The sequence below is a fragment of the Barbus barbus genome (assembly GCF_936440315.1).
Source record: "Barbus barbus genome assembly, chromosome: 18".
Lineage (NCBI taxonomy): Eukaryota > Metazoa > Chordata > Actinopteri > Cypriniformes > Cyprinidae > Barbus > Barbus barbus.
In genome coordinates this window covers 3,006,071-3,020,213 of record NC_136746.1, presented here as the reverse complement: position 1 = coordinate 3,020,213, position 14,143 = coordinate 3,006,071, and the positions used below count along the sequence as shown (strand labels likewise).

Sequence of the window (14,143 nt, the reverse complement as noted above, 5' to 3'; positions counted from 1 at the left end):
AAAAGATGTTTTACTGCAGATGATAAAATTGGTGAAAAAAGCCCACAGACTTACAATGACTGAGCGACCCTAACTCTACAAGCAATGCCCTGGAAACTGCTTCGAAACAGGCATCCACTGATATTTATTCAGAAGGTGAATTAGTACACTTAGTAATACACAGCAACTTTAACCCTCTGATGCCTACTTTATCATATTTGTTATAAAGATCTCATTGGTTTACATTACAATAATTTTTTCTTACTTTTTGGCCATATAAGTATATAATATAATATAATATAATAATATAAATATGCAATATATCTTACTGTATAAGCCATAAAAGCCTGATATTCAACAATAAACACATCTGCATTTTTGTTTTTGTTTTTTGCTTTTTTAAAAATATTTTGTCTAAAAGTTCAATAAACTGTTAAACTGCATGAAACAAATCTAACTATTAGTTCATATGTCAGGCTTTACAGAGTTGAAAATGCTGTAGGACTTCTAATACTAATAAAATCTTCAAGGTGTTGTGCTCAAGTCATACCGGAGCTAAAAATATATCATGGTTTTAAATAGTACAGAATACTCTTTAAATCAAAGAGCTGATAACCTGACAAAAAAACATAACTTCAACTACTCTAAACAAGGTTTTATTGTGTCAAACAGAGATGACAATCGTCACGTCAGTGCTGTGTGATGTTGGGTCATGTGACCATGCAGCCTTTGGCATTTGTTGTGCCAGAGAGCGTGTCAGAGTAGCTGTGACCCCGAGCCTCATCACAGGTGTGACATTACACATTCCATGCTAGCCAGCTATTTATGGACGTTACTTCAAAAGTGTGCACTCGCCATGCGGAAAGACACACTTTCACACACAAACAGAGGAAGCACGGCTATGAAGCAACTCTGAAAATTGATTTACTTTTCACTTTGTGTTGGTTTTGATATGAAAAGCACTACACTGACACCATTACACTTAAAGGTGAACTCAAGTGTTTAATTTGATTGCTTTAAAAAAAAAGCCCATTATTGCCACAATATTTACGCTTTTCTGGAAAGTCAAACTATGAATGGCTTACTCAGGACATCTATCTAGACAGCATCACATTTATATTATATATAACATATATTTTAGGCCAATTCTATTTCAAATATTACATGTATCTTCTGCAGATTTGTTGATCCCAAAATCTATTGCGCCAAGCTTAGAGTGGGGAAAAATCCTCTAATACAGCAGACAGAATAATTCAGTAATTCCGTACTAAAAGTTATCTACAAAAATAGTTTATTCATAATAAAACTAGTGTTATGAATTTTTTTTGTTTTGTTTTTTTTTTTCATTTGATATATGCATTATCTTGCATTGGTAACACGCCTCCACCAGCTCTCATGCTCAGGGTAGCCAGATGTCAATACAGTAAATGCCCCAATCAGACATACACTAAATATATTTTCTAACCAGTGTTTCCCAACCTGGCAAACATTCACATGCTCTCTCTGCACTGACGGTCTGAAAACACAGACAAACGTGAGTTAGAGTTGTGTGATCTCCGCTGTGATATTCTGCTCAAATGATAGTGTAGTAAGTACAGACAGTGTTTTCCTCACAAGGCCGATGTGCTATAAGGGCTATAGTCTAAGCAAATCAAAATGGCAGGGTAAAAGCATGTTTTAACAACATATACTACAGAATCTGCAATACCTCAGGGGTGTGCTTGCACAAGTAACCATTAGTCTGTTTTGCTCAGGACAGCAGAAGAAGCTGGCCTCATACAGAGGATAGCAAGTCCCAGCAAGAAGCAGTCCTTCTTCTGATCTCTGCCGTTGACAGTGTCCCAAACCTAAAGCAGCTGCTAAACAGGCAGCATTAGTCACAGCATAGTCTCGTAATGAAACGAGTTTCAGACTGGTGTCAAAGGCACCATAACATCACGTCCAATGATGCTGAAAATAATTTAGGTGGGATTCACAGATAGCCAAGCAAAGGACTACAATGCCTGTTAGAAATTAAATAAGATGGGGAAAAAAGTAAATGCACTTTCAATAAGTAGACATTATTGTATTCTTTCAATGCAAAAGAGTGTGGGATATCAAACGTAGCCAAGAATACATCTATGCTGCCTTCAGAAATCAGCCAGATGAAGAAATCTTCATAGACAGGACATTATGCAACACTGGATTCAGACGTGCTTTGATGTCTTCCTCCTACCTTCGAAGCAAGAATTGTTCAGGTTTGGGACACTGTTGTGTCTCAGAAAGAGGCACTTAAGACATAATAGCTGCAGGTGTGCTGCAACTCGACCCCCGCACAACTTCCCTAAAGCAAGTCTGAAAACCTGAGAAAGCTGTGCATGAAACTCTGCAGGATACTGCAGCTACTATATGACCTAGTAGCAATTTATTTGATGTGCACTGGCACAAGAATTAAATCCATCTGACCTGGTTAAATGCCATGTGTCCTGGTACTGAGCGTATGAACTAAATATATCACGGCTCTGTGTTTTACCACGGCGTGACGGGATACTACAGATAATAAGAGCAAGAACTATTGGCTCTTTTAATCAAAGCAGTTCTCTGAAATACTACAATACTCTAATCATCATAATAATATGGTTTACCCAGACAAAACAGCATGTAATCACCAGAAAGGGCTAATATTTCAAATCCTCTGGTTACTTTTCTTCTCTGGTGTTCACCCACATAAGAACTCAATCAAGTAATAACAAAAGCCTTATAAAAAAACAGTGCACAGTGACAAGCGGATGTAAAGCGTCTCAGTTCTGTGTACACTACAGTAGCTTTACAATTTCATGAAAGATATAGAAAGGACACTTGAACTCAAAAGAAAAATGAGAGACACACCCACTCTTGGGTAAATCTTGAGCTTTCTTAGCCACACAATGTTAAAATAACACAAGGGCTTGTGTCGCTTCTGTCTTCACCTGTTAGTACACTGCGGTCCTGTACAGGATGGGTACTGTGCACAACCCCGAAGCAGGTCTCACATTCACAGGCCTATTTAAACGTGCGCATTAGAGTCCCGTTCAAAAGTACAAGATTAAGACATTTTGAAAGGAACCGATTTAATCTGATCTAAGATGAAACGCTCTGGTTTACAAGAACACCACTACAAAAAAGCCTTCTGCTTGTGTGTTATTACCTTTAATACCCAATTAGCCAGTTATTGTGCCACACGTTCTCAGTGCTTCTTACCTCGAAACCCAAAACAAACTACATTCCACAAAGTAACTGGACACTAACCTAGACGTCAACCATTAGCTGTTTGTTTAAGCACCAAGTGATTTCAATATTTTAGATTTATATTTTATAGTAAATGTATACAGTAAATAAATCATTACTGCAACAATGAAAACATACATGTTACTTAGTATTACTTTTATACAATATTTTTTAAAATTGCCCCATATTAATAATTTTTTTTGTCTGATAACTTACACATTAACCAATTTTTAATTATTGTTTTATTTCTGCTACAGATTTATATTCAAAAACAAATCATTTTGATATATTTAAAATATATTGTTCCCTCTTATATAAAGGTACATTGAGTGCTTTGAATCATGAGTTTGACCATCAACAGCTTGAATGTATCTCCCCATCACTGAGCCCTTCCTACACACTCAGTCCTGCATAACATACATTCAGCATGAGCGTTCACTATAGGCCTAAAGAGACACATTTAGCATGAGAGAAACAAGAGGCAGTCTATGTGAAGATGTTTTGTTCTGAGAACAGCTCCGGCAGTGTTACTGTATAACTCTACAGAGCTGGACGTCACTTCCAGGAATGTTTCCATCAATTTTATCATTGTCCATAGCTCCCACTCTCTAGACTGCCTGAATAGACTACTGGCAAGCGCAGTAAAGAGCACAATAGATATACACGGCTTTTAAAATAGTTTTGAATTCTATGGATCTGTACTTTATAAAAAAGTGCAGCTCGCTTCACATTTTTAAACATGGAATATTCTGGTGATGATTTTAGAGGAAGGACATGCAGAGCATCACAGTTTCCAGTGTTTAAGGGCATTGTCACAAGTTAAAAAGTCATTCTTACAGGAAGAACTAAAACCGGATTCAATATGAGGCAGTATGCATCATTAACTTATTCAACAGAGGATAAAGTACAATACATATCTAAAGTTTATAATTTTCTTGACTAAATTGTTCTCTAAACTCAAGACTTCATGTAGATTCCTTGTTAATCTCCCTTAAAGCAAAAAGACTGCTTATGAAAGATTCCTTTCAGACAAAACACATACTTCAATGACAACCTCATTGTGCATGTAACATAAACTAAAGCACATGACACACAGCTGCAGCGCTATATATTGATTATTGATACATTGAGAATATCACACTGGTTTTGATGTGATGACTGGTGTTGTGACTCACAATGAGAGAAATATAAGGTTTTAAACTTCATTTCTGTGAATCAGTTCGATCTGTCAATTTTAATGAACCAATTTAAAAAGCGATTTATTCCCATTAAAACTAAAAACTGAGCATTTTTCATGCATTACAATGTCTTATTAAAACTCGATATGTCGATAAATATTGCATATTGTTCATAACTAAACATTGTTAAAATACTGCATCTAAACGAAATCATTAAATGTCATAAATACTAATAAAATCACCCTTTTAACATAACTGGCAATTACATTTAGTGCCAAAGGGGTGAAAAACACTGAGGTATATTCTTTACAATTTAATTATTTTCTAACTGTGCTTGTTGGCACCCGGACATGTTTATAGTGACCAATAAACTAGCTCTGATAACCTCTGGCCTGAAGTAAAACAGTCCTGACAGCCAGAACGGTTTTTAACGAGACGTGGCCTACACCTAGACTGATTCCAGAAAATCAGGAATGTTTGGGTGTTTTCAACTGTGTGCATCAACCCACTAAAGCAATTTAAACTTCATCTTTCAAGACAATCATACACGCATGGCTTCTGATTAATAATAACCGTTTTGCCACCATGGTTTTATGCACTTAAATGTTAACAAAACTGTAGTATGCTCTGTAGAAAATAAATAAATCTAAGATAATAAATATAAGAACTTATTTATCAAGCATATTGCCTTGGGAAAGCAAAAACCACAGAATCAGAGTGACCCCTCATCATATGACTGCAGCAGCTTCACACACACACACACACACACACACACTGTTGAGCTTTTCCACAGCTGACTGTTAGCTTATGATACTCAACAGCTGAGAGACGATCTGCTGCTCTGCTTGAGCTACAAATCACCAAAAACACCACATCAGCTTCACCTGAATACTCAACACTCGTTCAATGGGGAAAAATGTATTTCCGTGCATTTATATATTTCCCTAGGCATGCATGTTGCCGAGACAGAGGCTGACAAGCAGGATGATGCTGAGAAGGAAATAACATCCCTAAGCCAGGACTAATGATCCAAATGGCTGGAAGCCACTGTAAGTGCATGAGGGGAGATGCATTTAGAGCAGTCCCGATGGATGGGACAACACCACAGACAGATGGAGACTACCAATCAAATCTGAATTTCACAGTGGGCTTATATAACAAACATCTAATGCAATCATCTGAACACACAAACTGAACATTTTTTTTTTCTACACGATCTGTCAAATAGACAAAAATAAAGGGGTTTTGTCTAACTGTAACAGGTTTATTAAATTTGCACATCAGTTCAGCAAATCTGCTACCAAGTAAACGGTTTCTGTTCACAATGAAACAATGTATATATAATGCAAGCATGAATCACGCTGATGCTCTGACACCGTTAACCGTCTCGCTGCCGAAGCAACAATGAATTCAACAAGCGGCCAAACCGGATTCATTCTTTACCTTTATATTTCTCAAGCACGTCCTCGTACGCCTGGAGATACTCCAATTCGTCGGCGAGCATATACGGAGCCGGTCCGTAGCGGGCCATTGGCGCAGCGGTCGAGGCTGGTCATTTACCGGCCGCACTGGAGAACTGAAGCCTGACCGACCAGCGCCGCTGCTCCGTTACCGGCGACGCCCTGCGTCCCCTCCCAGATCCGCCAACCGGCCAATGAGCGCGACTTCCTCTGCCGCTTCAGCCGTGCATCTCAGCCGTGCGCCGGTGAGAGGTGATCGCGACTGTCCTTCACTGTATCCCAGCAAACGCCCAACAGCTTCTTCAAAATAATATCAGTGTTCACGATATGCCGCTGTGCGTGCTTATTTTACGCTGCTACTCTTCCTGACACTGTTCATGTGTGGTCAGCATTCATCTGGAATGCTATATATATATCAAATGTCAGACTACATGAAGGGAATAATGTGTCATGCACAGTCATCCTCTATTTTAGAGGCACACGCTGGTGGTCACTGCTGCCATGTGTCTACAAGCCTGCTCTCCAAGGTCCTAAAACCGGAGGATTCCCGTCCTCGCGTTTCTACCGGGAACATGATGGCGCTGCGCTCCACCAACTCAACTCTCTGTTACAGGACATCTTCCCAAACAGATGCCGACCAATCTCAACTTTTATAATAGACTAAACACCATGCAGCTGTTTCATATTAATGTTTATTTCTTTTTTTTACAATGCTTCACAAGTAATTTTATTAGGAGGGGAAAGCCTAATGTGTTATTATTATTCTATAAAACCATTACAAGAAACAAATATTCATCATAGAAATAAATAGCATGCCAATAACTGCCAAATGATGAACTGCAGACTGTTTGTGCACTCAGGGGGAAAAAATGGTACAAAATCGGGCCAGGTCCCCATACTAACATGCGGTATAATGTATTAACATACTATATAGCTTCTTTTAGAGGTAAATATGGTACAAAAGTGTACCTTTTTAAATGATACCGTACCAGTTTGTACCTTTTTTACTGAAAGGGCTATTGAGATAGATAGATAGATAGATAGATAGATAGATAGATAGATAGATAGATAGATAGATAGATAGATAGATAGATAGATAGATAGATAGATAGATAGATAGATAGATAGATAGATAGATAGATAGATAGATAGATAGACAGACAGACAGACAGACAGACAGACACAGACAGACAGACAGACAGATAGATGATAGATAGACAGACAGACAGACACAGACAGACAGATAGATGACAGACAGACAGACACAGACAGACAGATAGATGACAGACAGACAGACAGACAGGCAGATAGATGACAGACAGACAGACAGACAGGCAGATAGATGACAGACAGACAGACAGACAGACAGACAGATAGATGATAGATAGATGACAGACAGACAGACAGACAGACAGACAGATAGATGATAGATAGACAGACAGACAGACACAGACAGACAGATAGATGACAGACAGACAGACAGACAGATAGATGACAGACAGACAGACAGATAGATGATAGATAGACAGACAGACAGACAGACACAGACAGACAGATAGATGATAGATAGATAGATAGATAGATAGATAGATAGATAGATAGATAGATAGATAGATAGATAGATAGATAGATAGATAGATAGATAGATAGATAGATGCCATCTGGTTCTTATGTTGAATAAAGCCTCTCTTTCCAGAGCAGGAAAGCATGCACACTACAGACTGCTGATTCATCTATCAGCCTTGAGCTTTTAAAAACAACCCCTGACTTCCAGCTACCAAATCAGTTTCACAATGCATCAGAGGCAACTAAAGCTTACTCTTTTTCTTATGATGATGACAAAGATGATGATGATACTCTGATGCAGATTTTAGGATCAGGTGTTTCCGGTGCAAGACATTTAAAGCACATGAGGACCACCCATAGACAAATTAAGTTACAATTCCTTTTTTTAATAGGTTATACTTAACAATTTCTTAAAATCCAAACAAAGTGAATTCTTCATCGTTTATTATTTATCCAACTCTGCATTTGCACGTGTAGTTCACTGACTGCTGCTTGATCAAACAGCAAACAACAGGCCTCGTCGTTTTCTCTGTAGGAGCCTAATGAATGGACGTGCATGGCTGCAGTGAGACTGGGGTATATTTTGGGTTCCTACCTGCGATTCTGAGCACCGCTCTCTCGGCGGGATCCAGCACGGATCCTCCCTGGATCTTCCGCTTCGAGCGCTCATGTCTGGGTAAATTCCACGGTAACGTGTCTCCCGGTGCCGGCGACACCGACCCAGATTTCACACTGTACTCTTCATCATCGGAGAAATCTGCCGATGAAGACATAGAACAGCGCAGGGACGCGTTCCCAGACCCGGAGCTCTGTGTGAAGAGACAATAGAAAGGCAATAAATCGCGTATTCAGCACAGGAGCGCAAATAAAAACAGCGCTGCGCGCGAAAGCGACACATCTCACCATTGCTGCGCTTACAACAGACCGAGCTTAAAGACGCATCTGCTCTTTGCAAATAAGACTCGAATGATCAGAGATCGACAATAAAACAAAACCCCAACACGATGAATCGCATGTGGCTCCCCCGCCAGTACACGGCAACACTCACCGCGGTGTACATCTCTAAAGGATGGGCAGGGATCCTACTTCCACTTGTCATTTACACACGGCGATGTCATTTTGGATAGAACCACACCCTTGTGGCGGTAATTCCGTCGCGTGTCGCCCGGTTTGATCCGAAGCATGAAATGGTGCGAAATCCCCAGAGGCAGAGAGAGCATACAAACCCACAGCGTCACCATCCACTGACAGGCGCAGACTAGAACCACGGACAGAAGCCAAAGCTTCGCGGAGAGCTCCGTCTGCTGCGGTGCTACAGCGCCATCCCTGGAGCGCCTTCACCCTCGCCCCATGCTCACCAGCTGCTTGACTTACTGCTCTTTCACTTTCTCAGCAGCTGAATACCTCACTCTGGACCACAAAACCAGTCATAAGGGTCAATTTGATCATCTGAAAGCTGAATAAATCATCTTTCCATTGATGTATGGTTTGTTATGATAGGACAATATTAGGCTGAGATACAACTATTTGGACATCTGGAATCTGAGGGTGCAAAAACATGTAAATATTGAGAAAATCGCCTTTAAAGCGGTCCAAATTAAGTCCTTAGAAATGCATAGGCTATTACTATTCAAAAATTACATTTTGATATATATACAGTAGGAATTTTACAGAATATCTTCATGGAACATGATCTTTACTTAATATTCTAATGATTTTTGGCATAAAAGAAAAATAGATAAATTTGACCCATACAATGTATTGTTGGCTATTGCTACAAATATCCACATGCTACTGATGATGACTGGTTGTGTGGTTCACGGTCACATGTACCGAAAAATGTAATTCTGTCACCCCTATTTCATTAGAAATATCAAGACAGTTTTCCCATGGAACACAAAAGGAGAAATTCTGAAGCAATTTAAAATTCTCTGTTGCATGCAACAACTATGTATTGCCCTTTAATAAAAAAATTAATAAAAAAATACAAATCTTTCTGCAGCAAGACTTCAATATATTGAAGTTGTTGCATGTTTTATAAACTCTTAAGCAGTGTTGGCAAGGTTACTTTGGAAATGTAATAGGTTACAGATTACCCTGTCTAAAATGTAATAAGTAGTGTAACTATTTCAAGTACTTTATTAAATTAATAACATTACATTTGATTACTTTTCTAAATTTCTGATTGTCATGGATCAGACCTCTGTGGCTCTCTCCGATGGCCACCCTCTCTGAGTATTGAGTTTCCCGGACTCCATTTCCCATACACCCCGTTCAGAGACTAATCACCTGCACAGGTGTTCCCCATTATCTGCTCTACTTAAACAGCACTCACACTCACACTCATTGGGAAGTCTTGTTTTGCCCCGGCTGACATCTCTGAGTGTTTACCCTGTGATTCTGTGACCCTTTTGTGTTTGACCTTGGACTGTTTGACTGCTGTTGACTCTCTGCCGCCTGCCCCTGTGATCTTGCTCTTTGAAACGCCGACTGTTCTGCTGCCTGCCCTGACTCCTGCCTCTGATACTCCTGCCATTGTTGATTGAACACTGCCTGTTTGACCCTGCTTTTGATTATTAAAGTTATCTGCAAATGGATCCACATGCTTCTGACCCATCATTACACTGATGTTTCAATAAAAATCAGATTTACTTTGAGGTTAAATACAGATTTAAAACTATAACAAGAAATAGTTTAGTAGCAATGATACTGTTTTTGAAATCATATATTTGCATAGTTATGACAGGAAACACTGGCATCTAACAATGCCTTTGGGGAAAAAAAACAGTGGTTACACTTTATTTTAAGGTGTCCTTGTTACAGTGTAATTATGCATTTAAATATTGAGTAGTATTAACTACATGTTCAGATTTAGGGTTAGGGTTAGGATTAGGGTTTGTTTTAGGGTTGCTTGAATGTAACTCTGCATAATTTATTGTTATTATACTAGTAAGCACATGTAACGTGTAAGGACACCTTAAAATGTGTTACCAAAACATTTCATATTAAATAATACATAAACCCAAATAGGAGATAAAAAGCATGTGTCCTAAACTCCTGAAACATTGGTGACTCATATTTTAGAGCAGTCACTGCAATTTATGAAAGAAGTCAATTAAATCTGTTTGTGAGTGGGTTTGAAAAAACAAATCTGATCTGTTCCCCTTTGTAATCATTAATATTTTCACAAGTAAGTGTAATTTAACTACACATTTTTTTCTCAGTAAATGTAACCGATTACAATAACATTTATTTAGCAATTAAATGATGTAATTTAGTTACATGTAATTAGTTAGGCTACTTCCCAACACTGCTCTAAACTAAAGTTTTCAAAAGGGAGTTTCCACTGCAGTGGCATAGAAGAACAATTTTTGAAGCTTTCTGTGAACAGTTCTTAAAATAAGTGTGAAGAATATTTTAATAATCTGAAGAACCTTTTTTTCCACTTTATAGAGAGACATCCATTTGGAAAGGTCTGTGGATGTTAAAGGCTCCTCATGGAACCATCAAAGGCAATAAATAACTGTTATAACCCTTTCAAAGAGTGTAGGCCATCATTTTCTATGTTTATCCAACTACAGTTATTTTATAGTTTTGTATGTTGCCCTTCTCCATTTATGATCTTGGTGAATTGTTATGTTCTTGAAAGGCATTAAATACCTTATATAATACATTTTAACCATACATAGTGTGTTTTTTATTACTTAAAAAAGGTATTTAAAAAGCATTTCACATTAATAAAGGAGTAAGTCACTGTGAATAAAAAGAAGGTTCCAAATGTGAAAACTTACTCTTCATATTGCAAAATGTCGGAGTAGAGTCATTGTCTTTGTGCGTGGTAAATATATCTTGTTAAATGTAATGTGTTGAGCAGTATCTTTTTGCTATATAGCCAAAATATTATGTAAAAAATTATAATGATTTAATTTAAAAAATGACCCTACACTTAAACATATTCATGGAAGTCAAAAGTGTGCCGACTCTCCCTGGTCGCTTCAAACTTTAAGCAGCCATGTCAAAGCATGAATGTGAGTTAACAGCTGCGAGGCAAGCGGTCACTGGGCTGTAGGTCTGTTAGCCAGACAGCATGTGCTCCAGCAGGGATTGGAAAAAGAAACACAGTATATGGTCAAATATTCAAAACAATACAACACTGATATGCTTGTTTACGTGTTTCCATGTTTTTGAAGCATTGTAATACTTTAGTTATATGACAACTCATTTCTGTATAATCTGTTTCAGCAAAACGATGTGTCCATACATACCCATTATGTTCTGGATTCAATAAAAAACACATCATGTAAGGCTTGTGTCAATCATCTGGGTAAATGATTAGCAATATTAAAGATGAAATATGTTCTTGGAGAGAACTTTCATAGATAATCTGTCAGATACTGTACGTGACATTCACATCAAAGAAAAATCAAATACACATAATGCGCATGTGATTTTTCAGCAGATAACACACTGAATCTGCCCAAACTTACTATCTGGGTTTTACAATAATCAGCAGAAACTGCATTGGGGCAAGCTTAGGACAATTATGATTTAACATACTCAAATGCTAATTATTTATGACTTTTCTGAACACATATACAGACATCTAGTGAATATCCTTCCCTTTATCCAGAGCTGCCATGAATCTGATGTACGATAAGAAACCTAAAAACTTCTTATGTACTAAGTATGCTGTGCAATACTGAGCATTCTGATGTATTATTGATTGTGCCTCCGACAACAAAGATCAAGTTCTGTTGTAAGGTAATACATCAGAAGCAGCTTTACAGTATTATTTCTGGGATATTTTTAGAAAATGCTAGGCACTCTCAGTGCCTCTCTCACCACTGCAGTGAGACGCCTTTATCGATCAAACCAAGACTGCACAACAAAGTTGAGATGGGCAGTGCACTGTTCACTAGCAATTATACAGTATATGTATAGCGGTTTAAAAGGGAGGGTCTATTTCGAAGGAAGGAAGAAGAAATGAGCGGCATGTCGAATCCACATATGCAAAATCACTCTCATCCACATCCCGTTATTCTGGATATAAATATCACTTAGAAAGGGCCTTTGACCACTTCCTGCCTTTCATAAGAGTCTGGTCAGTCTAAAGTTAGCAGCGCCCATGTTTCTACTGTGTCTTTTTTTTGCCCTGCATTATGTTCCTATAATGTCCACATACATAAATTACAAAGTGGTTTAAAATCTGGTATTATATCCTAAACATTATGTGTCAGCACTAAAAGATCAATAATTGCACTGATTTTTTTTGGTTAGAAATGAGAATTCTAAAATAAACATAAATGACAACACAAAAATTACATTTGGGTCTTTATAATTTACATATGTTCAGAGAAGAAAAAGAGGATCACCACACCATCAGTAAGACTGAAGTTAGGATGCACTTTCACTCAGGTTTTAACCATTGCAGCTCTTGCTCAATCATTGTGTTTTATCAATGACTGGGAAACACAAACTCACTTAGCAACTTAAAGTCAATATTAAACAGCATTACCAACCCACTTCTGGAATGTCATGTATTTGTGAGCCAAACAAATGTAGTATGGTATTGGTTTTCTGTAGTCTTTGGATGGCGAAAAGTGGTCTAGAAGTAATTGGAGGGAGGGATTGAAAAAATTGTTGGGGTTTGTAATGGCAACCAAAAATTAAAGTTGATACAGAAATGGTACGGAGGCACAGCCAGGAAGTTTTTTTTTTATAATATTCACAGATAAATCATACAAAGATGGCTGTGTATTAAGAAAATTAATAAAGTTGATTTTTATTTCATGTTGATTTTAGCTTAGCTCCTTTATTACATTTTACTATTTTGTATTATTGTTTTTTGTGTGTGTGTAATTAGATATAAAATATGATTTTTAACTTATTACAGCACCAATGGTAAAGATATCTGAAGTTATTTAGGGCAGCATCGCTCAACAGAGAGTGATGTGGCTCAAGATAACCTCAGATATCTTTAGCATTAGCGCTGTTAGAAGTTAGTGGTCTATACTTTCAGGCCAAGGTGCACAAATAATGGTGGGATTTCACAGCAATGCCACTGAAGAACCATTGTTGGTTCCCCAAAGAACCTTTCAGTAAACAGTTCATAGCCTCCTGAGACCCTGAGTCATCTGTAGAGGACATTACATTTTAGCGAATATCTCTGAGACATGTCAGAGTTTTATGCACATTCACTTTTCAGAGATACCAAATCACTGGAGGTTTCACCATCCACTCCCTCTCTAAATTAATGTCTGACATTAATTTAGAGATCAAATGTAACACTCTTATGGAAATATGATAATATTTTGTTTGTCATAAATCAACATCTCAGGAAAATGTTATGGGGTTTCAAATCAAAATATGACTTTCTGTTACGAAACAGCACATCAATTTCAAACATGTCCACTGTAGAGGACATCGGGATTAAAAGCATGTTTATTACGCATTTTGGGAGACACAACAAATGAACTGAGAAACAATTATGTATCAATATTCCTATATGAAATATTAGATATTATTCTGAAAATCTTGACAATTATTAACTTTAAGTTTGGTATTAAAAAAAAAAATCTGAAACCTAAACATTTGTTTTTGCCCATGCATTTTTCATAATTGTTATTTTTCATTTTTTTCTTATGCTCTAAACAATGTAGCCTAATGACATGAAAAAATACTAAATTCACAAAAACTTTTTTTTTCCTGTCTCAG

General features: G+C 37.6%; 1 protein-coding gene across 1 annotated transcript in view; it reads right to left on the bottom strand.

Moving 5' to 3' along the window:
* The window catches only part of LOC306883957 (dystonin-like), a 174,814-nt gene that overhangs the window by 159,225 nt on the left and 1,446 nt on the right, over nucleotides 1–14,143 (bottom strand). The window contains exon 4 of the mRNA XM_079439506.1: nucleotides 8,025–8,238. Coding sequence (XP_079295632.1) covers nucleotides 8,025–8,238 — 214 coding nt within the window. The remainder of the gene's footprint in view (nucleotides 1–8,024; nucleotides 8,239–14,143) is intronic.